General features: G+C 45.9%; 2 protein-coding genes across 3 annotated transcripts in view; both read right to left on the bottom strand.

The window, feature by feature from the left end:
* Positions 1-5,597, bottom strand: part of LOC130292048 (cytochrome P450 2F2-like) — a 28,907-nt gene extending 23,310 nt beyond the window's left edge. Inside the window, exons 1-2 of one of the 2 annotated variants that reach the window (XM_056541492.1) lie at positions 5,581-5,597; positions 4,495-4,680 (exon numbers count right to left, since the gene is read on the bottom strand). The gene's annotated coding sequence lies outside the window, so the exon portion shown is untranslated. Of the gene's footprint in view, positions 1-4,494; positions 4,681-5,195; positions 5,292-5,580 lie in introns of those variants that run through there. The other variant, XM_056541491.1, reaches the window with a different exon arrangement.
* Positions 5,598-16,461: 10,864 nt separating this feature from the next.
* CLIP3 (CAP-Gly domain containing linker protein 3) overlaps positions 16,462-24,829 on the bottom strand; it is a 43,929-nt gene continuing 35,561 nt past the window's right edge. Inside the window, exon 14 of the mRNA XM_056541498.1 lies at positions 16,462-18,749. Within this exon, the coding sequence (XP_056397473.1) occupies positions 18,695-18,749 (55 nt within the window). The 3' untranslated portion in view covers positions 16,462-18,694. The remainder of the gene's footprint in view (positions 18,750-24,829) is intronic.

Genomic DNA, 24,829 nt, shown 5'->3' on the forward strand with positions numbered 1-24,829 from the left:
CTGTATATACCTATGGGAAAGGGAGGGAGAGGGGGGGTGCTCTGTATATACCTATGGGAAAGGGAGGGAGGGGGGGTGCTCTGTATATACATATGGGAAAGGGAGGGAGAGGGGGGGTGCTCTGCATATACCTATGGGGAGGGAGAGGGGGGGTGCTCTGTATATACCTATGGGAAAGGGAGGGAGAGGGGGGGTGATCTGCATATACCTATGGGGAGGGAGAGGGGGGTGCTCTGTATATACCTATGGGAAAGGGAGGGAGAGGGGGGGTGCTCTGTATATACCTATGGGAAAGGGAGGGAGAGGGGGGGGGTGCTCTGTATATAACTATGGGAAAGGGAGGGAGAGGGGGGTGCTCTGTATATACCTATGGGAAATGGAGGGAGAGGGGGTGCTCTGCATATACCTATGGGAAAGGGAGGGAGAGGGGGGTGCTCTGTATATACCTATGGGAAAGGGAGGGAGGGGGGGTGCTCTGCATATACCTAGGGGAGGGAGAGGGGGGTGCTCTGTATATACCTATGGGAAAGGGAGGGAGAGGGGGGGTGCTCTGCATATACCTATGGGGAGGGAGAGGGGGGGTGCTCTGTATATACCTATGGGAAAGGAAGGGAGAGGGGGGTGCTCTGCATATACCTATGGAAAAGGGAGGGAGAGGGGGGTGCTCTGCATATACCTATGGGGAGGGAGAAGGGGGTGCTCTGTATATACCTATGGGAAAGGGAGGGAGAGGGGGGGTGCTCTGCATATACCTATGGGAAAGGGAGGGATAGGGGGGTGCTCTGCATATACCTATGGGAAAGGGAGGGAGAGGGGGTGTAGCTCTGCATATACCTATGGGGAAGAGGGGGGGGTGTAGCTCTGCATATACCTATGGGGAAGGGGGGGTGCTCTGCATATACCTATGGGGAAGGGGGGGTGTAGCTCTGCATATACCTATGGGGAAAGGGGGGGTGTAGCTCTGCATATACTTATGGGGAAGAGGGGGGGGTGTAGCTCTGCATATACCTATGGGGAAGGGGGGGTGTAGCTCTGCATATACCTATGGGCAAGAGGGGGGGGTGTAGCTCTGCATATACCTATGGGGAAGAGGGGGGATGTAGCTCTGAATATACCCATGGGAAAGAGGGGGTGTAACTGCATATACCAATGGGAAAGAGGGAGGGTGTAACTCTGCATATACCTACGAGAAAGAGGGGGTTACCTGGCTACATACCTACCTGCCCTTTTACTGTGCAGGACACCAAGGAGGGCATTATTACAGTTTGTGGGTCTATAGATGGAAAGATTGTGTAGAGGAGGGGAGGGCACTGAATATATGCAGAGTCTGACATGTTTTTCCTGCAGATGTTAAGAGATCCACATGGCGGTCTTATCCGGACGGAGAAGAAAAGGAAAGAGAACACCGCTGATCAGAAAAGACGTAATTGTGAGTCCCAAAATGTAACTGTAATCGCTTATGTGGTGTACACATCGGGGGAGATTTATCAAAACCTATCCAGAGGAAATGTTGCTGAGTTGCCCATAGCAACCAATCAGATCACTTCTTACATTTTTAACAAGGCCTCTGCAAAATGAAAGAAGCGATCTGATTGGTTGCTATGGGCACCTCAGCAACTTTTCCTCTGGACAGGTTTTGATAAATCTCCCCCATCCTGTGTACAGCTGGTATCTACCGCCATATGGTCCTGTATATAATCACTTATATTGTATACAGATCCTTTATAGTATACTGGTCTGTGTATAGTGGTATTATTCAGTACAGTATGGCGGTACTATTCAGTTATTATGTGGTGGTATATATTTACTCCTTGTATACCAGTATTATTGGTCATTGAAATTTACCTACTTTAAAGTGTTTCTTACATACCGTATATAAATTTAAATTTATTGTGTGTGGGATTTAAGTGGAATAGGAGCGTGGCAGAAGATTGACGAGCTGCAGAGCCTAGCAGGGGCCCTTGCCTTTTTTGGTCCGGGGGCCCCGAGTGTTGTCAGTCTGCCCCTGGGGGGAGGGGGTGTAATTAAGGGGGGGGGGTGCATATGTGTGTGTGTGGGGGGGGGGGGGGGAGGGGGGGGTGCCAAACAAAGGGTCCGCCCCGGGTGCCAAATGCTCTAGGTACGCCCCTGGTCACATGTTACTTATATGTCCACTTAAAATATAGGATAGTTAATTTAACCCTTAACTACCCCCATTTGTGAGGGTCGGGGTTTTTGTTTAAAGTCCCATGCAAATCAATGGGAAATGTATGTTTTCACATAACTTCCATACGGCTGGAGATATTTCAATACCTGGTACAGATATTACAGGTCGGGATAGGATAGGAGGTCAGGATAGGAGGACGTGATAGGAGGTCGAGATAGGAGGTCGGGATAGGAGGACAGGATAGGAGGACGGGATAGGAGGACGGGATAGGAGGTCAGGATAGGAGGACGGGATAGGAGGTCGGGATATGGGGTTGGGATATGACAACAATATATGAGGACTGGATATGAAGTCAAAAGCTTCCTCCTTTGTTTATTTTCCTCCCCAACAAGGATTAGGAAGGAAAAACCGGGCAACGCCGGGTACTCAGCTAGTGACAAAATAAAAACAGAACATTAGAAAGCTTTGACATGAGTATTCATACCCTTTACCCAGTGCTTAGTTGAAGCTGCAGTGATTACTGCCTCCATTTGAGGACAAAAAGTTTAACCTTGGTTTAATCGCATAGAATCTTATTTCTCACAGTCGGAGCATCCTTTAGGTGCTTCAGACAGCTTTTATGTCTTTTACTGAAGAGAGGCTTCTTTCTGGCCACTTCTTTCTGGCAAAAAGCCCAGATTGGTGGAGTGCTGCAGTGATGGTTGACCTTCGGGAATTTTCTCCCGTCTGCACACAGGATCTTTGTAGTTCAGTTCATTCAGAGTGACCATTGGGTTCTTGATCACCTCTCATTTCTCCCCCCCCATTACTTAGTTTGGTAGGGAGGCCAGCTCTAGTAAGAGCCTTGTTTTTTTCAATGCTCTCGGAAACTTGCAATGTAGCAGAAATTGTTTGTGCCAATCTCCACATCTGTGTCTTCACGCTGTCTCTGAGCTCGGCAGGCAGTTCTTTCCATCTCATGGTTTTCTGTATGCATTGTCAGCTGTTAGGGGGAGATTTCATCAAAACCTGTCCAGAGGAAAAGTTGCTGAGTTGCCCATAGCAACCAATCAGATCTCTTCTTTCATTTTTCAAAGGCCTTTTCAAAGATGAAAGAAGCGATTTGATTGGTTGCTATGGGCAACTCAGCTACTTTTGCTCTGTACAGGTTTTGATAAATCTCCCCCTTATCTTATAAATGGAGAGAGGAAGAAAAGAAGTGTGGTGGCCACGGGTGAGGTCCGCAGCCACCGCTATGTTGGGGTTAGCTACTTGGTCCTTGGGGGGGGGGGGGGGTTATGAACCCAGGGTCGGATGGTATTAACCCTTAATGTCACATGACGCCACTGTAGTCTTGGTATCTCCCGGGGTACTACAGGTCTGGGGAACTCCGTCTCCCTACAGGATAGCAAGGAAAGAATTGACTCCACACTAGGTTGCAGTTTAACGGAGGCTTTACTAACTTGAAGATAGGTGGTACAATCTCCACAGCGCTCAACCAAAGTCTCCCGAAGGTTTAACAGACAGTCTCTAGAGGACCACACAGCTTGCAGTGCCTGGACTTGATATTGCATGTATGCTTGGCTCTTACGGCCGGACTAGGAGATTTAGGTCTGCGCTATATTAGGCTTGAGATTAAAGTCACTTACTGAAGTGTCGGTAGATTCGTGGCTTTTCGCTGGAAGATGATGAATTGTCCTTTAGGAATTCTCTTATCAAGGCTGAAGTAAAGGCTTGCTATTAGTTGGAGTTACTTCATGCTTTTTCTTATCTCTCTCATCTTTGCTCTCACTCCTCTGCGGATTCTTCACTCTAAACTCTGAACTCCACTCTGTACTCTGAACTGAATGAATTGCTTTACTCCTCTCCTCCTCCACACCAGAACTCCTCTACAGAACTGCTCTACACAGGAAATGCCACCCCTTATAAGGGAAGGCTAAATTAAAGCCCATTGGCCAGGCATCTGTGGATCATAGAGTTGTCTGTATCCCCTTGAGGATTTACAATAAAGTTACAAACAAGTAACAACATAATATAACACCTTACACAAAAGTTTAGTCTAGCCCTCAGTCCTCCACTCTCACATACCCTGACTAAGCATGAGGTTGCTAGGTAACATACTTAAAGCTACAGATACCTAATAACAGATTATTAAGTTATAACAGTGCAAATACACATTAGAAATGGTTGAGTCCCTGCAGGGGAGCCCCCAGGACACTGGAGGTCTCAATCTGACAGGGTCTACAATACCCTGACACAATGCACCTGTACTGGGACACCACAGAAGCACAGACAATGGTCCAGTGCAATTATTCCAAGGGTTGAGCTTTAAATTGTGTGAAAAAGAAAATGAATTGTGTTATGCTCACCTTATAGTGTTGTGCGGGCAGGCACAACACTGATTTGCGTTAGAGATATGTAGCTGAGTCGGGAAGTAGCTGGTCGTCGGTCCCGCTGTGTGAGCGGTGGAGTTGCTGGTGCAGACAAGGGATACCTGGCAGGGTTATCCAGATGTGTGGGAGAATATTCCAACTTTTGGCTGGATTGGCGCACACCTGAGGAGGCACAAGGAGGTGGTGAAGAAAAACAGCTTTATTGGGTACAGAACAATGCGTTTCGAAGGGTCAACCTTTTTGGTCAGGTTCATATGTGGTGAGCTTGTGGGGATGTAGGATGTAGCTGTGCAGTGATGAAAGGGTGTTGGATTAACCCTTAACTGTCGTGACGCCAGGGTGCGGGTTCTTCCTCAGTGTGTATATATATATATATATATATATATATATATATATATCCTACCGCCACCCGTCCCAGGAACGATAGGGTGGAATAAAGGATTGTCCACAACCGGAGATTTAGTAAACTGAAGATAACTTTACTGCAGATAACTCAACTGCAGGTTGATAATGGCAAACAGTCTATATAGAGGATCGGTATTTAAGTTCCTCACAGTTGGTTGGGACCTTATAGGGAATAAGCTCTGAGGCTTGCTTTACGCTGTTCCACTGAATTTAGGGTTTGGTTTTAGGTTCAGTAGTAACGTAGATTTAGGATTGAGTTTAGTTGAACTCACGGTTTAGTATTCGGCTGAAGTTAGCGGGCTTCAGGCAAAAGTTCTCTTGCAGAATTGTACAGAGTGATGCTTTCTCTAGAGATGATCATGAGCAAGAGAGCAAAGATTGGATACAGCGCGCTTATATGGCAAAGGGGCAGGTTCATAGCTTATTGGTTTCACCAACTGTCAGTCCCTTCACAAAGCATTGTGGTACATCATGTGACCCACTCACGTGACCTGGAAGGTCCTTAAGCTTAACCAAACAGTAGGCTTAGTAGTCATGTGACCTAAGGTCCTTGTAGTACTATACATATCTATGAATTATATACAATTATACACACCAAACATATAAAATTAAAGAAGGAAGAGGTGACAAGGGGTTATCCCACTAGGAGGATCCTACCGGTACGCAGGAACTCTGACTTTGGAGACTTAGCACACAAGGTACAGTACCGGGACACCACACATAATTCCTATGAACCTGACGAAGAAGGTTGACCCCCTCGAAACGCGTTGTTCTGTACCCAATAAAGCTGTGTTTCTTCACCACCTCCTTGTGACTCCTCAGTGTGCGCCAATCCAGCCAAAAGTCGGAATATTCTCCCAGACATCTGGATAACCCTTCCAGGTATCCCTTGTCTGCACCAGCACATCTTAGATCTTATATAAAACAGGGCTGTATCTTTCCAACTTTCCAATTCATGTCCAGTCAACTGAATTTACCACAGGAGATACACAAGTACAGAGCTTGTGTACCTCTGGACCGTGCTTGTCAGCTTGGTACAGCATTTGGGCATCTCTGGCACTCCCATCAAAATGAATAGATGACGCAGCGTCTGAAGCGCGTGGCCTTGTTCTGGAGATCTCAGGTGGGGGGGGGGCATCCACTGTGACACTTATTCCCTATTCTGTGGATAGAGGATAAGTTGTTTTTCACTGGACTACCTCTGTATGCTAGACTTTTGCTATTTAAAAGTTTTCCATGTGTAATGTCCCTTTTTTGTAGATCCTTAGATATATATCCTTTAACACAGTTTTAAAATGTACATAATAACAAATGGAGGCATATAAACGAGAAAACACACAAAATGCGGGAGTCCCTAAAAAAACCATGCATTAAAACCGCATAAGAACTGCATTCATAAGGAAAGTGTAGATATTACTCAATATACCATCTAGCAGCCTGATATGTGGTTATAAAGTGTCATAAATCTTAATCCATAATCCGGATAAGTTACTCACTGTGAAGGTGTCAGCGTCTCCTGCTGTTCAGACAGATAGTACCTTGGCCAAGATCAGGTTCCAACACAGTTAAAGGAAAAATTCAGCGTAAACAGCACTTCAGCACCTTTGTGTATTCTCCAGCCACGCTTCTCATTCACCTTACACCTTCTTCTTTTAGCTTCTTCAGTTATCTATAGACTCCGACACCCCTGTCACCTTCACTCTCCACACCCACTGTAACAAGGCTTTCCCTTCAGGTTATGAGCTTTACCGAGAGAGTGCTTAGGAGAGTAGGAAGGAATATAAAGCGCACGACACTAGGGTGACTCTAAGGTATAAAAGATCAAGCTGTCTATGCACTTACACAATAGGCGTCTTGTAACACGGCATGCAATGTAACACACGTGCAGTTCCTGTGTCGCTGTTAGTTTTCCTGTTTAATCAGCTTCATGAGGAGATCATGGGACTTCACGTTGTCACACCTTTTTATGCTCACCCAACCCATTTCCAATCCATATTGGACATTCCCCCCCCTTACCCATTGTCACGTACACATTTCTCCACCCACAGGACATGGGTGCTCTATAAGTGATCATCAATCAACCAATTCTTATTTTTGCCAGTTGGGTGAATACCAGAGGTTAGTAAACGCTTCCTAGCTCTGCACTGTGTACAGGGTTACTTTATAAGAGAGCACCCTTTGCTAAATAAAAGATAAGAACAAAAATACAGGGAAGTGGAAACTGTTTGCAGGTAAGTGTTAAAATAGTCAGCCCTTGTAGAAGGAAGTCTTCCCTTCAGGGTATGTTCACACAATAGGAAAATGTGCGGACTGTCTGGCCAGAAAACAAACAGTGCAGCAGAATCCTATTGAAATCAATGAGTCTTTGCTGCAGCGGAATGTCCGCGCAGAATATTCCGGTGAAATTCTGCACATACATTTCCCCACACATTCCATTTCATATGGGGCATACATAGAGAAAGCGACTTCTGCGTCACACACAAACCCATGTGTGAAGCAGCTGATCACAATGCTGCACATTTTCATATACACAGATAGAAGAACACGCTTCACACTCACTGGCCTTCACTGCACATGTGACCCTGGAATGTGACCACAGAAGGGTACTCTGCTGTAGCACTCACTTTTAAACTCACCTAATGCAATAGGCTACAAACAAGTTAAAGAGTGGTGATGCTGGGGTGCATGTTACACTTGCCAGGTCGTGAAGCCAGGGCACGGTAAACCTCCAAGGTCCGAGGTGGAGACAGCTTCTCTTGGGCCAGGCACGGGGCAATAAACACACTGACGTCAGGTTACAGATAACTGTTTTTTACTGAGGCAGGAGCAGATGGAGCAGAGTAGAAGGGATGCAGTGTAACCGGGGGAGCCCTGTGGCCTTGCGGGGACTTATGGTGCTTTTCACCCACTTGAGTTGACTCTCTATTGGATTTCATGGAACTTCGGAGAGACCGGGAATTTTCGTGGCGCTGATCGGGGAGAAGTCAATCACGATGCGTACATCAGGATAAAATTCCTTTAATGGTTAAGGTGCAACACGTTTCACTGCGCAGGCACAGCTTCCTCAGGCCTGAGGAAGCTGCGCCTGCGCAGTGAAACGCGTTGCACCTTAACCTTTAAAGGAGAGATCGGGATTAGATACCAGGATGGGTTGTCAAGCTTGGGGTTCCTTATTTTAGAAAAACGCGTTTCACTGTGCAGGCACAGCTTCCCCAGGCCTGAGGAAGCTGCGCCTGCGCAGGGAAACGCGTTGCACCTTAACCATTAAAGGAATTTTATCCTGATGTACGCATCGTGATTGACTTCTCCCCGATCAGCGCCACGAAAATTCCCGGTCTCTCTGAAGTTCCATGGTCTCCTTAATCTTCACAGGAAGGCTGCAGATGGGTCCATGAATATTTTGTCATTCATTACGTGCTGTCCATTGTTGTCCACTGTCCATTGTGCCCCCCCTCTGTATAATTACCATCCAGCATGTGATCCTCCACAGGGAGCGCCTTTTTTACTTTTATATTTGGAGCAGGTACAGAGAAGGATGATTAAGGTAATTAATGGAATTGGAGGATTAGATACCAGGACGGGTTGTCAAGCTTGGGGTTACTTATTTTGGGAAAAGGGGTTGTTACGCCTAGCGCTCCGGGTCCCCGCTCCTCCCCGGAGCGCTCACAGCGTCTCTCTCCCCGCAGCGCCCCGGTCGGTCCCGCTGACCGGGAGCGCTGCACTGTCATGGCCGTCGGGGATGCGATTCGCACAGCGGGACGCGCCCGCTCGCGAATCGCATCCCAGGTCACTTACCCGTCCCGGTCCCCTGCTATCATGTGCTGGCGCACGCGGCTCCGCTCTCTAGGGCGCGCGCGCGCCAGCTCTCTGAGACTTAAAGGGCCAGTGCACCAATGATTGGTGCCTGGCCCAATTAGCTTAATTGGCTTCCACCTGCTCCCAGACTATATCTGCTCACTGCCCCTGCACTCCCTTGCCGGATCTTGTTGCCTTGTGCCAGTGAAAGCGTTTAGTGTGTCCAAAGCCTGTGTTACCTGAACCCTTGCTATCCATCTTGACTACGAACCTTGCCGCCTGCCCCCGACCTTCTGCTACGTCTGACCTTGCCTCTGCCTAGTCCTTCTGTCCCACGCCTTCTCAGCAGTCAGCGAGGTAGAGCCGTTGCTAGTGGATACGACCTGGTTGCTACTGCCGCAGCAAGACCATCCCGCTTTGCGGCGGGCTCTGGTGAACACCAGTAGCCTCTTAGAACCGGTCCACTAGCACGGTCCACGCCAATCCCTCGCTGACACAGAGGATCCACTACCTGGAAGCCGAATCGTGACAGTAGATCCGGCCATGGATCCCGCTGAGGTGCCGCTGCCAAGTCTCGCTGACCTTACCACGGTGGTCGCTCAGCAATCGCAGCAAATTGCCCAACAAGGACAGCAGCTGTCGCAGTTGACCGCCACGTTACAGCAACTTCTGCCTCTGCTACAGCAGCAACCATCTCCTCCGCCAGCTCCTGCACCTCCTTGCTTCCGAGTTATCATGGAATAACGAGGCTCTCTGCGCGACCTTTAAAAAAGGCCTATCCAGTCGCATCAAGGATGTGCTGGCCGCACGAGAGATTCCTGCCAACCTGCAAGAACTCATCCATTTGGCTACCCGCATTGACATGCGTTTTTCTGAGCGACACCAAGAGCACCGCCAGGAAAAAGACTTAGATCTCTGGGCACCTCTCCCACAGTATCCGTTGCAATCTACGCCTGGGCCTCCCGCCGAGGAGGCCATGCAAGTGGATCGGTCTCGCCTGACCCAGGAAGAGAGGAATCGCCGTAGGGAAGAAAATCTCTGTCTTTACTGTGCCAGTACCGAGCATTTCTTGGTGGATTGCCCTATCCGTCCTCCACGTCTGGGAAACGCACGCACGCACCCAGCTCACGTGGGTGTGGCGTCTCTTGGTTCTAAGTCTGCTTCTCCACGTCTCACGGTGCCCGTGCGGATTTCTCCTTCAGCCAACTCCTCCCTCTCAGCCGTGGCCTGCTTGGACTCTGGTGCCTCTGGGAATTTTATTTTGGAGTCGTTTGTGAATAAATTCAGCATCCCGGTGACCCGTCTCGTCAAGCCGCTCTACATTTCCGCGGTCAACGGAGTCAGATTGGATTGCACCGTGCGTTACCGCACAGAACCCCTCCTGATGTCTATTGGACCCCACCACGAAAGGATTGAGTTATTCGTCCTTCCCAACTGTACCTCTGAGGTCCTCCTCGGTCTGCCATGGATCCGGCTTCATTCTCCCACCCTTGATTGGACCACCGGGGAGATCAAGAACTGGGACTCTGCCTGCCATAGGAAGTGCCTCTCCCCCCCTCCCAGTCCCGTCAGGCAAGCCTCAGTGCCTCCTCATGGCCCCCGTCCTGGTGTCACACTGCCCCGTGCCAGGCTTCGCCCTCTGCCCTCCCTCCCCATTCCCACTCCTGCTGTGCTGCCTGCCGTTGAGGAAACCCTCCATTCTTTCCCGGTGTCCTCATCCCAGGGGAGGCAGTTACCGGACAAAGAAAAGGGGAGACCTAAGGGGGGGGGTACTGTTACGCCTAGCGCTCCGGGTCCCCGCTCCTCCCCGGAGCGCTCACGGCGTCTCTCTCCCCGCAGCGCCCCGGTCGGTCCCGCTGACCGGGAGCGCTGCACTGTCATGGCCGTCGGGGATGCGATTCGCACAGCGGGATGCGATTCGCACAGCGGGACGCGCCCGCTCGCGAATCGCATCCCAGGTTACTTACCCGTCCCGGTCCCCTGCTGTCATGTGCTGGCGCGCGCGGCTCCGCTCTCTAGGGCGCGCGCGCGCCAGCTCTCTGAGACTTAAAGGGCCAGTGCACCAATGATTGGTGCCTGGCCCAATTAGCTTAATTGGCTTCCACCTGCTCCCAGACTATATCTGCTCACTGCCCCTGCACTCCCTTGCCGGATCTTGTTGCCTTGTGCCAGTGAAAGCGTTTAGTGTGTCCAAAGCCTGTGTTACCTGAACCCTTGCTATCCATCTTGACTACGAACCTTGCCGCCTGCCCCGACCTTCTGCTACGTCTGACCTTGCCTCTGCCTAGTCCTTCTGTCCCACGCCTTCTCAGCAGTCAGCGAGGTTGAGCCGTTGCTAGTGGATACGACCTGGTTGCTACTGCCGCAGCAAGACCATCCCGCTTTGCGGCGGGCTCTGGTGAACACCAGTAGCCTCTTAGAACCGGTCCACTAGCACGGTCCACGCCAATCCCTCGCTGACACAGAGGATCCACTACCTGGAAGCCGAATCGTGACAGGGGTGATCTTATCACAATGTATAAATAAATGGGTAGACCGTACAGAGATATTTCAAGTGATCTTTCAATACCTAGGATGGTATCCATAAGGGGGCATCTTCTACGTCTAGAGAAAAGAAGGCTTCACCATCATCACAGACAGGGATTCTTTACTGTAAGAGCAGTTGGACTATCAAACCTAAAATGTTGTGATGTTCATACCCCAGTGACCACTAAGAACTTTACAGTGACTACTAATGGCTATTACCCTCAGTGGCCTCCTGTCATCACATACACTACTGTTGGGCTGCTGCCCAGGCATGGCAAATGGGCAAGGCATTTTACAGGAAAAAAAATAGAACAAAAACTGGTGAAACCAGCTTGGAGAGAGAACTGCAGGTAACTTACTTTACATTGTGTGTGTGAATCTCTATCCCTTTCTTTATGGAATACTCCAACACACTAAAGTTAGCTTTATGTAATGTCACATTTATGTGGAGAAAACCATAAAAAATTGGACCAGATATACCGTATTTTTCGTCCTATAGGACGCACCGGCGTATAAGACGCACCCAATTTATAGGTGCAAAATCTAAAAAAATTAAGATTTTGAATCCAATAGTGGTCTTCAACCTGGTGGTCTTCATGCTGGGAGTTGTAGTTTTGCAGCATCTGGAGGTCCGCAGATTGAAGACCGCTGCATAGGAGGTAATACTCACATGTCCCCGCCGCTCCGGACCCGTCAACGCTGCCCTGGATGTCGCTCCAGAACGTCTCTGCTGCCGGCCGGGTATCCTCGCTCTCCGTCGCCGCCATCATGTCGTTACGCACGCCGACGCACGTACGCGACGAAGTGATGGCGAGAAAGGAGAGCGCCGGCCATACAGGGGATCCCTGAACGGAGAAGACACCGAGGAGGCAGGTAAGGTCCCTCCCAGTGTCCTGTAAGCACTAACCCGGCTATTCAGTCGGGCTGTTCGGGACCGCCACGGTGAAATCGTGGCGGTCCCAAACAGCCTGACTGAACAGCCGGGTTAGTGTCACTTTCCCTTCAGACGCGGCGGTCAGCTTTGATCGCCGCGTCTGAAGGGTTAATACAGGGCATCACCGCGATCAATGATGTCCTGTATTAGCCGCGGGTCCAGGCCGTTGATGGGCGCAGGGACCGCCACGATAGGTGTGTATTCGCCGTATAAGATGCACTGACTTTTTCCCCCCAGTTTTGGGGAAGAAAAAGTGCGTCTTATACGGCGAAAAATACGGTAAATACTGTTAAAAATGAAAGACATGCACGCACAACTTACTTGTTCAGCCCCATCTTCTAATGTACTATGCAATGTTATTGAAGACAGTTATACTAGAGGTTACATGTGTATCTGTTCTCATATCCTACTTTATTTAATTCATGAATTCCCAGTGTAAGATTAGGATTATCTATGGCGACTTTATGTTTTTTTTTGTTTTTTTTTTAAATCAATTTCTCAATTTTGAGAATAAACATAAATTCATCTCCTTTTTTGTACAGAAACTAGCTTGGATGCATCATGTGACCAAGGTATTTTTCATCTGATATACAGCAGTATGCAAATATTTATCTCTTACACTCCTGAAATGCCTCCATGTATGCTATAAAGGCAATAGAATGTACCATAAATTGTGTAAATTAACTCATATTACATACACAGGTAGAAAAGGTCTTTCTCAGCCACATTATAACTTCACATGCATGGTAGCTGGAGCATGGATATCGGAACTCTACAAAACAACAGTAACAATTTATTGTCAGTGCTGGATGGTGCTACTTTATACAAGGAATTGTGTGGGAAATGGCTTGAAATGACTGCACAGAACACCCTGTAATGATAATATATGGTAAGAACAATGTAGCTATATACAAATACAAATACATATACAATCACGTGTCTCTTAATAAGCAAAATGGCGAAACTATTGTTGCAAAATGGGTGTAGAAGTTAGATATTGCCAAATCATGTCTGTGTCTGTGATACCTGTCACGTCTAGCCTCGGCTTGTTTTCACTGAATATAATTTCAGGACCGGTGTTTCCCTAAACTGTAGCCAATAAAAGGAAGGTTTTGTGTAAACATGCACATAGCTGCAGGGCCTAGCAGCTTCATGTTATTCATTCGAATGAAAATTATAGTCACACAACGTTTTTGCAATACAGTTCCCGTATACGTTTTCAATGTGAAAACCGTACGGAACCGTATTGAAAACCGTATGCATTGACTCTCCATTGAAAACTGTACGCCAAAAGATGCAGCAGGTTGTGTCAGTTTTGCATCTTGTAAGGTTTTGTCAGTTTTTTTCCTGCACACAAAACCGTAATCTACCACGGTTTTTGGTCCGGGTGAAAAACTGTATGAAACCGAATACGTTTTCTTTTAACCTGGGAGTCAATGGGAACAATACAGAACTGTATGTGCGTACGGTTCCATCCGATTTTCACCATACGGTTTTTGACTTTGCACAGTAGTTTTTTTTCTTGGAATTTCAATCAAACAAGTGAAACTTTATTCATAATGGAGTGAAAAGTTAAAAACGTATATGGTTTTTTCTTAAAATACGGATGCAATTGGACATCATTTTTCAAACCGTATACAGATTAAAATTTGTACAGTTTTGATACAATTTAGTCCGGTTTTGAGAAATCCGTTTTTCATCAAAAACCTGATACGGGAAACTGTATTGCAAAAACGTGGTGTGAATGCAGCCTAACACTGTGGCTTGTCTACATTCTACTCGAAATTGGTTTTTAACCAGTATCAGTAAAATATGGCCATTTTCTATCATTTTCATTCATACAAATAACATGAAGCTGCTAGGCCCTATTGCTGTGGAACACCCCCTACTGTATTTAAAGAATATTCTAAAGCTTTGGTGTTGTTCATGAAAAGGGTCTCCCTCACACGGTCAGCACATTCAAAAGGATCTGTTATGAATATGAAGGTGCCCCCTGCCATGGCTAAAATACTATGTTATTATAATATATTGCAGCAACACACTACAAGCACCAAGATATACGTATTTTAAAATTCAATACTACTATAGAAAAAAGAGAGGTTATAAGCGTACAGTCTGATATTAGTGAGTACCATTCCCGCTCCGCAGGGTGACCTCATTGTGATGTATCCTCCTAATGCACGCAGCCTTTCTTGTGCTGATGGTCTTCCTTATGCAAGTATCCTTCCTTGGTTTAATATTAGCACTGAGCAGTGGTGTCCCGGAGCGGAACACCCTTGTCTACCTGCCCTATCGGGTTGATGTTATGTGAAGGTGGCCTCTTCTGCCACACAAACCTGTGTTTTAATGTGTTTTGTGATGAAAATACTTTGATTGTGTTTCCTAACTTTTTTGGTGCTACTGTGCCTTTAATTACATGTGAAGGGTTAACTGTGCTTCTTTATCAAGGAAGAGGGAGGAAACCTCAGTAGCAGTTGCAGCCAATCAGGGTGAGCCAACCATTCCTCCACCCTGGTCTGTTCAGACAGGGAGGAGCTTAAGGCAGTCAGTGAGTGTTAGTCAGGGTTGAGAGAAGACCTCTTCCCTGTCCTCCTGTCCCATACCTCATGGGAGCAGGCCTCAAGCCAGTCCATATTCATTGGTTCTAGAGTGTCTGCACACTCCTCCCATGGATGCCGCCATCTAGGTCTCCACTCAAGTTATCTTAGAAGTCTCAGTCCAAGCTTTGGGGGCAATAGCTGTTTGTCTGACGGGCCTCATAGCGAAGAAAAGGATAATGGTGGGGTAATCCTCCAGCCACATCTATCCCTTGTATTCCTCCCTGGCGGTATGCACTAAATTGGCAATCCTGGTGTGAAGTAGCTCAAGTCAGTGTCAGTCAGCTCCTCTAAAATCAAGTCCTAATCAAGTCAGTGCAGTTAGTGTATACTTCTACTACTAACATTCTCAGAAATCACATAACAGCGACTGTGGTTTTCTACCTCATCCACTGCTGCAAGTGTAAACCTGTCTCCAGTCTTTAGAATATCCTGTCTGTATCATTACTCTGCAACTAAACTAAGTAAACTTCATCAGTGGTTATCCTACATCCCTGCATTTGAGGAGTTATTTTCCCGGCGTTCTGATATGGATTACTACTACTTTGTAGCAGCAGTAAGTGATGACATTTTGCAGGACAATTTCACTCACATTCATTTACTCCATGTGTGGTGGCCCAGTACAGGAGGTGCTTTGCCTCCCTTCAGTGTCCCCTGGGCCCCTCGTACTTGTTTCCCCCCTGTATATATGTTTTGCTATGTGTTATAATATATAATGTGTTGTTGCTTTAAGAAATGTACCATGTGATTGTTACCCAGGAGGTACCAGTGACCAGGTGATCCAAGGAGTGACCTATGGGCTCCCTGCTAGTCTCCCCCATATAAGCCCTGGGAGGAGCTAGCTCGCTCTCTTTGAGCTCTGCTCTTTCTGCTCAGCTGAGGTCCAGTCAAGTCGAGTCCTAGTGTGTGTGTCCGGAGTCATTGGAGGCTTCAAGTCAAGTCCTGCAGCCACAGTCAATTGCAAGTAAGCTACAGTCATAGCTTTGTCAGAAGTCAGTCAAGTCAGTCCCTGTCAACAACTGTCAAGTCAGTGTGGCCTGCATTAAATTGTCCAGTCCTACTACAAGTCCCAGCAAGCCCTTATGGTCTCTGAGTCAATGGTCACCTCTGTGGGCCCTGGCTGAACTGTATAGACTTTACCATCTGTCTACCCTCAGTAAACCTACCGATATCCGTAACATTGGTGTCTGAGTCACTATTGCCCCCGTGCCTAGTCCAGGATCTAGCGGCATACCTTCAGGTATACCTCAGCACTCTTGTGGTAACATTTCTTTGGCCCCTGACAGTTTTTGTACTTCTGGTCTACAGGCTGGGGCTACATTGTAAATTTTGCTGCAACAGGGGTTGCACAACCATAAATCGCTGTGTGGCACTGCAGTGATCGCACTGTGTTGGGGCTAAGGTATCTAAATCTGGTCACGTTGCGACCCACAAGTGGCCAAGATCTCCGCCTGTCAATCACAAGAAATCCATTCTGGGTTACTGCCACTGCCACCTTGGGTGAGACACAGTGTGGCATGGCAGTGCTTTTTGGTGGCGCGACACTTGTCATGACCAAGATCACCATGTATCACCATCCAGTCTAAGTGATGGCTGCAGCGCTAATGATCCTCCATCCCCAGACACCTGCGAAAGACCAGAAAAACAATGGCACCAGAGCACAAGAAAGACTCATCACACAGTATCAGTAGTTCAGTAATCGGTTTATTATCTGACATACATCCACGTCTCCCGTATACAGTGTTAGTAAGACCACAAGTTACAGGCAGATCACAAGATTTTACGCACGGTTACAGGAAAGGGGCCCCAGAACATGTTTCAAGGGAAATATGTTGGGTCCGCTATATGATAGAATCAGTGATGTCCCCCCCGGGGGTCATATAATAAAACACATCCTCACAAAGGTGTCCTATATACCTCCACATTTATATGTGACAGTATATCTGTATACAGGTAGTCACTCTAACTGTATGAATATATATTACTATACAGATCACTGCTACTGTGCATGTATTGTGTACGCTATGTCAGTCCATATGGTTATGTATTGTGTGTCTATATATGCTGCCATCGGTATATACGCTCCACAGACTGTGTATGTTCCTCTCTGAATCGTTCAGTGAGCCCCGGGTGGGGTTGTGCTGGCTAATATTTAGCACAATGTACAGAGATACTCACAGCACACAGAATACCCCATGCTACTATGTACAGAGGAGGGGGCTGCATGCAGTGAATAGTTATACATGGGGTAATAGACAGGATTGGAAAAACAAATCCAATGGGCAATGTCTTGATCACATGCCACATGGGACTTAGAACATTGACCCAATTCACCGAAGAGAGTAAAAAATTATTGAAACAAGACAATGGAAGATGATAGGAAGAAATTGGACATCCCAGTTAAGAGATAGGATGATGAGAAGAACCAAATAGGAGGTATGAAAATATATAAAAACATCAACCAAAGGCATGGAAGCTTTATAAGTGGAAAAGAAGAGGCATCAATATCAACAACCAAAGACAAGGGGCTATAAAACAATCAAGATGTTCAAGCCTAAGACTAGGATCATAAATAGGAAATTAGGACATGAATAAGAAAAATAAGGAGTAGACCACCTACTACTCTAGAAGAAACTGAGCCATGATATGAGTATAGACAAACTATAGTAGACAAGTATTAACATAAGACTTTTACCAAGGAGGACTGGAAGATACTGAGACATCATGGTTTTAATATAGGGATAATAGGATAAGTCAGCAAATGTTACCCTATGACAAAAACCATAAGCCTAGATACAATTGACAATTTAAGACAAGACTATTCAGACTATTGCAAGGGGAATAACCATTAAGGCATCATAAAGTAAAGGCAGAAATACAAAACTGAACTGACAGGGCAACAGTAAGACACTGGTGACTATGGTCGTTCTTTGACTATCACAAATCTCAATTGGAGAGATTCATTGAACAAAGGAAGACTATGTATGTGATGATGACAAAATAATTTTCAATGTGACGTAATTTCTCCCATCATCCTTGGACAACCCAATTGGTGTCCTTGTAATACGACACATTGACATAGTGTGTGGTGACTGGCAATAAAAGGTCAATGTCCTAGAGGGTACCCTAGAGCTATAGAGATGTATACAGAATAGATTATAGGAAATGGATACCGTGGAGCTCGGGCATGCTATTTACATACATTAAATCTCATTTATCAGGTTTAGCTTTACATTACATTCACTGTTTTCCAACCACTTACCCAGCAATATCATACAATAGGTCTTGCTCAAGTACTGTGTGGTGACCACATGGAATGGATTTCCAACCACTTCTAGTGATGACTTTATTTACATTGATAGGAGAAGTTATAAAGTTATGTTGGATCATTGTTGGCCTAAGGGACATTACTAATTTCAAGGCCATGGTCTGCCACTAGTACTTGAGATTTGGACAAGCCTTGTATGATCTTGATAGGCCTACGAGCATGATTGACCAGTTATTTGATGTTCGTGACTAGAAGTAGTGTTATGGACATTATTGTGGAGTTTCTACAGAGATTAAAGGCCCATGAACTATTATAATTTAACCTCTAGACATTTAATAGAAAATGAATGGCAGCTAGAGAAAGCTTGGATAGTGTTGTAGGTTCCTGCATTTGTTGTCCAATAGAAGGTTCTGTTAAGGAAGGAAGCAAGTAAAACCTTCACCATTATATAGCAGGAACTTCCTTACCCCCTCCTCCGGCATTTATAATTGCACTGAATGAGACAGTGACACACAGAGGGGCCCCCGTTTCAGAGGAACATTAGACAAGGCACTGGGGAGTCAAGGGATGCAGACACAGACAGAAGGAGGCGGAAGTCTGTGGCTCCAAATGACAGGGCTTAGAAGATGCAGGGCTGATTGAGAGAAAGGGTTAAGATTGCATCTCAGCCCGAAGCAGCCAGGGAAACCAACAGCAAAACAGCAACCTAAAGGAGAACAGAAAGGACAGTGAGTGCAGTGCAGAGACAAGAAGCACCACTGCAACGAGACAATGAATAAGGTGATCAGAGCAGATAAACGCATACAACTGAATGAAAAGAAAAAGCTTAAAGAGGTTCTCCCGTTTGGGCATCTTCTGACAGGTCCTACGACTTTTCAGACTTGACTGGCAGCGTCTAGAATCTGAAACTCAAGACTGATGTTTCGTGTGGTACAAAACCCATTGATTCCAAAGGGCACTGGCTACCTAACCATTAAAATCAATGACATATACCAACACCAATCAGAATATGTTCCCCACATACCGTATGCTCCAAAAAAGATTGTCCATTTTGGCCATCCCTGTTTGACTTGTGAAGCCGTTTACAAGGTGTATGACTGCTGAGATCCATAGTGCAGAACCTGGCCTTAAAGGGGTATTCCCATTGTAAGAAGTGATTTTCTATCCACAGGATAAGGGAAAACAAGCTGATGGTGGGGGTCCCCCACTAATCCTGGGAACTGGGAGTAAACTGTCCCTGGCATGAATAGAGTGCACCATTGAGTGTGCAGCCACACACTTCCAGCCTGGCAAATTGTCAGAATTCAGTGAAAACCCATGACAACCCTGTAAGCATTCAGCACCCCTGCAGGTGAGAAGACATACTATACAGTTTCCACTTAAATTGTCCATATTAGGCTGCTTTCACACTCTGTTCCATGATGGGGGTTGTAGTACAGGGGCTGAGGGATTGATCGCACCGGGTCTCACTTCTGACACCCGATGAGATCAGAAGTTATTAAGCAGGGGAGCGGGCGGCATGCTCCACAACCCTGCGATCACAATGTATTTTTTAATTTCATTTTTAAATTCCCCGCGGGGATCCCTGAATGGCCGATACTGAGGAGCCAATCAGGGCTCCCTGCAGGGATTTTAATGGACAATGTGAGGGGACATATGTATATTAAAAGTGTTGTGTGTGGGGGGGGGGGGGGGGGGGGAGGGGTCATAGAGCGCTATATATCTAGCCTCCGCCAGCGAATTAATAAAAATATGACCCCCGCCAGCGGATTTATAAGTATATATCTATACCCCCCGCCAGCGCATTTGTCCTAATTTTCTATTGCAGCGCTATATGTGACAACCATACCTATCAGAACATTTTCTTTAGCTGCTCGGCCGATGATCCTGACAGATATACTATTCATTCATAGAGCAGCAGCTGTATATGTATATAGAAGTGCTGGGGGGGCAGACATATAGCGTTATCTGCCCCCCACAGCACTTTTATATACATATACAGCTGCCGCTCTATGAATGAATAGTATATCTGTCAGGATCATCGGCCGAGCGGCTGCTGGATGCGCTCCTGACATATATACTTGTCATATATAACGATGTACAAATGCGCTATATATGAGAAGTATATATGTCAGGAGCGCATCCAGCAGCCGCTCGGCCGATGATCCTTACAGATATACTATTCATTCATAGATACGTTCTGATAGGTTGTCACATATAGCGCTGCAATAGAAAATTAGGACAAATGCGCTGGCAGGGGTCACATTATGCGCTGGCGGGGGATATAAATATATACTTATAAATGCGCTGGCGGGGGTCATATTTTTATGAATGCGCTGGCGGGGGCTAGATATATAGCGCTCTATGACCCCTCCCCCCCCCCCCCCCACACACACACACAACACTTTTATTATACATATGTCCCCTCACATTGTCCATTAAAATCCCTGCAGGGAGCCCTGATTGGCTCCTCAGTATCGGCCATTCAGGGATCCCTGCGGGGAATTAAAAAATGAAAGTAAAAAATACATTGTGATGGCAGGGTTGCGGAGCATGCCGCCCGCTCCCCTGCTTAATAACTTCTGATCTCATCGGGTGTCAGAAGTGAGACCCGGTGCGATCAATCCCTCAGCCCCTGTACTACAACCCCCATCATGGAACAGAGTCTGTTCCATGATGGGGGTAGTAGTACAAACACTAATGTAACCTCCCCAGCCACCAGCAGACTCCTGCAGTGGGGAATTACTACTCCCATCATGGAAACAAGTCTGTTCCATGATGGGAGTAGTAGTAGTCCCTCAGCACTGCAGGAGTCTGCTGACGTCACCTCTTCTGAGCATGCTCAGTAAAAATAATGTCCGTTATAATAACGGCATTAACAGGTGTATTTACTAACGTATGTCGGCCATAGACTTCAATGTTAAAAATAACATATGTTAATTTACCTGTTTCTTGTGACGTGCAAAAAATGTGTGCATGTCACGTTATTTCTCCCGTCACAACTAACGTCCGCTAGTCATGACTGGCTATAACGTGTGACAAAGGGTAAACGAAAAAACCCATTGACTTGAATGGGGTTGTTTATCGTGTGTTAATAATTATGTTTCAAACGTACGTGTATTAACGGGAGAACCTCATAGTGTGAAAGCTGCCTTATGTACTTATGTGTGTAAAGGCTCTTTGTAACTTCTCTCTTCTCTGGTTAATACATAGCTTCTTGGGTTCTGTAAACCAGATGACCTTTTTCAGGATGTAATGCTAATGTCCCATTGAAATCAATGGATTTAGTGGTTTGGATATAAGATTCAGAACAGATTATAGTCAGAGGCCAGAACATTTACTAGAAGGCATCAGACAGATCTAGAGAACCTCTTTAACCAGAAGGGTAGACCAACAGGAGTTGACTGTAAAGTAAATGCAGAGCAAAAATGCACAAATGAAAGAACATAAATAGAGGAAATGGTGTGCGGAGCAGAAACATGCATACAGAGACAGGGAGGAGGCTAAAACTACAAAACCATGGAAGGAAATGGTGGCACCAATAGAAACCAATCAGATTCCAGTTATTTTTATAAATGACAAAAGCTTTAAAATAAAAACTTATTGGTACAAAGAAGGCAATGAATGAAGTATATATAATGGGACAGTACAATACTGGGAAAGTCAATGAGTAAAATGCATTGTGACTAAATACAATATAAGCTTTGAATTTAGGACAAACACAAGTCAATACAATAAAGTAATGGAGGTGTCTACATCGGAAATGTGTTAATTCATCCTACCATATTGGAACAACCTGGAGGGCACAGCTAGAGATATGGCTCTGATCGCCACCATTCCCAGTACAATGAGGCCTGCATATTGCAAGTAGTGCGGCTTCCTCTGCTGACCATGTCAGAACTGCTCCATACTAGATTTACTCAGCGCCCACTGAATTTATAGGGGTACATCGCCCCTAGAAATCTTATGCCCTATCCAAAGGATAAGAAATACGATGTCGGACTCAGGGGGGTCCAGCTTCTGGAATCTCAATGTTGCACCCGGCATTCGTTTAGAGCATTGGGTGCAGCTCCGGAGCCTCGTGACGCCACGGCTGCGCCGTGCCCATGACGTCATGGTCATGCCCCCTCAATGCAAGCCTACGGGAGGGGGCGTGATGGCAGTCATGTCCCCTACCATAGACTTGCATTATGGACACATGGCCATAACATCACGAGCCTCCGCCCCACATCGCCAGTCATCCAACATGGTGCAAAGTTCGCTCCGTGCACCGGATTTCTGGGGTGCCGCAGCCGAGATCGAGATGGTCCCCAGTGGCAGGACACCCTATATGGGACTGCAGTGGTGACTATATGCAACTAGGATAAGAGTATCTGTCTGGGCAAACAGAGCTTTCCTATAAAGATATATTATGACATTTATCAGCACAGAATTTTATACCTTAAAATGTCATGGTGGACCTTAAAGGGGTTCCTCCAAGATTAAACATTATCACCCTATTCAAATGTCCCTTAAGTAAATGGACCGGCACTTCGGCCACTACTCCACTCACTGTCTATGTGACTTTCAAACATACCCGAGCTGGAATTGAATGAAGCGGTGGCTGGGCATAAGTGCTCAGGGAGAAAAAGGACATCTATCCCTACAATCAGTGGGATCAGCTACTTACAGGATAAGGGATAGCTTTTTAATCTTGGGATAACGCCTTGGCATATCCCCTTTAGGTAATTTAGCGGGGCTGTCAGTAAGGAGTGGGGCCATATGGTTCAGTGTATATATACTGCTTTCATGTGACACTGCTTATGTCCGGGGGAAACAGAGGATCAGTTACAAGTCATACATACTAGATGACCAATGCCTCACCCTCTAAATTCCTAAGATTCCCTGAATATCTGACATGTTGCCAGCTTTATTATCTGTACATGTAAAAGGGTGTGATTTGGGGTTATAGTACATGTTTTTGCACATTTAAAGTCTTCAGTTGATCCTTTTTTTTCTAGCTGCCACTATTCTCTGTAAAGATGAGCAAATTGTTATATCTGATTTGCAAGTCCATAGAATACAATAAGATCAATTCAGCTTGTAGTCTCCAAAATGCTCCAAAAACAGAACTCAGATTAGGCATATGGATTCAGCAGAGGCATCCCAAAGGCTGACCAATAGTCCAAAAACTATTCGGATTAGCTCATCTATTTCTGTGTTCCTGTCTAGAGAGGACTACTTTGGAACACAACACTTGCACATGAAGATTTCCGAGCACCACTTTGATCTTTATTTTCAAGAAGAGATAAATACTGCTAAAATACTTTATTTAAAGGGGTACTCCCGTGGAAAGCTTTTTATTTTTTATTTTTTTAAATCAACTGGTGCCAGAAAGTTAAACAGATTTGTAAATCACTTCTATTAAAACATCTTAATCCTTCCAGTACTTTTTTGGGGCTGTATACTAAAGAGAAATCCAAAAAAGAAATGCATTTCCTCTGACATCATGACCACAGTGCTCTCTGCTGACCTCTGCTGTCCATTTTAGGAACTGTCCAGAGCAGCATATGTTTGCTATGGGGATTTTCTCCTGCTCTGGACAGTTCCTAAAATGGCCAGCAGAGGCCAGCAGAGAGCACAGTGGTCATGACATCAGTGGAAATGCATTTCTTTTTTGGATTTCTCTTTAGTATACAGCCCATAAAAAGTACTGGAAGGATTAAGATTTTTTAATAGAAGTGATTTACAAATCTGTTTAATTTTCTGGCAACAGTTGATTTAAAAAATAAATAAATAAATAAAAGTTTTCCACGGGAGTACCCCTTTAACTATTGCAATGCCTAATGTTAAAGTATTTTTCTCATGTGAAGTGGTGTAGTATGCCAGCATTCAACTTAAAGGGGTACTCTGGTAGACTACATTTTTTTTAAATCAACTGGTGCCAGAAAGTTAAACAGATTTGTAAATTACTTCTATTGAAAAATCTTTACCCTTCCAGTACTTATTAGCAGCTGTATGGTACAGAGGAAATTCTATTCTTTTTGAATTTCTTTTTTGTGTTGTCCACAGTGCTCTCTGCTGACACCTGATGCCCGTATCAGGAACTGTCCAGAGCAGGAGAAAATCCCCATAGCAAACCTCTCCTGCTCTGTAGCATACAGCTGCTAATAAGTACTGGAAGGGTAAAGATTTTTTAATAGAAGCAATTTACAAATCTGTTTAACTTTCTGGCACCAGTTCATTTAAAAAAAAAGTTTTCCACCGGAGTACCCCCTTTAAAACAGTGTTCCCCAATCAGGGTGCCTCCAGGTATTACAAAACTACAACTCCCAGCATGCCCGGACAGCCAAAGGCTGTCAGGGCATGCTGGGAGTTGTAGTTCTGCAACATCTGGAGGCACCCTGGTTGAGAAACACTGACTTAAAAGGACACATGTGGGAGGAGTATGGTCAGCAGCGATCTGTCAATCAGCAAGACTGCCTTACAATACTCCTCAATATTTAAGTGATCAACTGGTTTCAGAATATTAAACAGATTTGTAAATTACTTCTATTAAAAAATCTTAATCCTTCCAGTCTGATTACAGTGCTCTCTGCTGCCACCTCTGTCTGTGTCAGGAACTGTGCAGAACCGGACCAAACCTCTCCTGCTCTGGGCAGTTCCTGAGACGCACAGAGGTGGCAGCAGAGAGCACTGTGGTCAGACTGGAAAGACCTACACAACTTCCCCTGTAGTATACAGCAGCTGATAAGTACTGGAAGGATTAAGATTTTTTAATAGAAGTGAATTACAAATCTGTTTAAC

This window comes from Hyla sarda, chromosome 9 (assembly GCF_029499605.1).
Source record: "Hyla sarda isolate aHylSar1 chromosome 9, aHylSar1.hap1, whole genome shotgun sequence".
In the NCBI taxonomy this organism is placed as follows: domain Eukaryota; kingdom Metazoa; phylum Chordata; class Amphibia; order Anura; family Hylidae; genus Hyla; species Hyla sarda.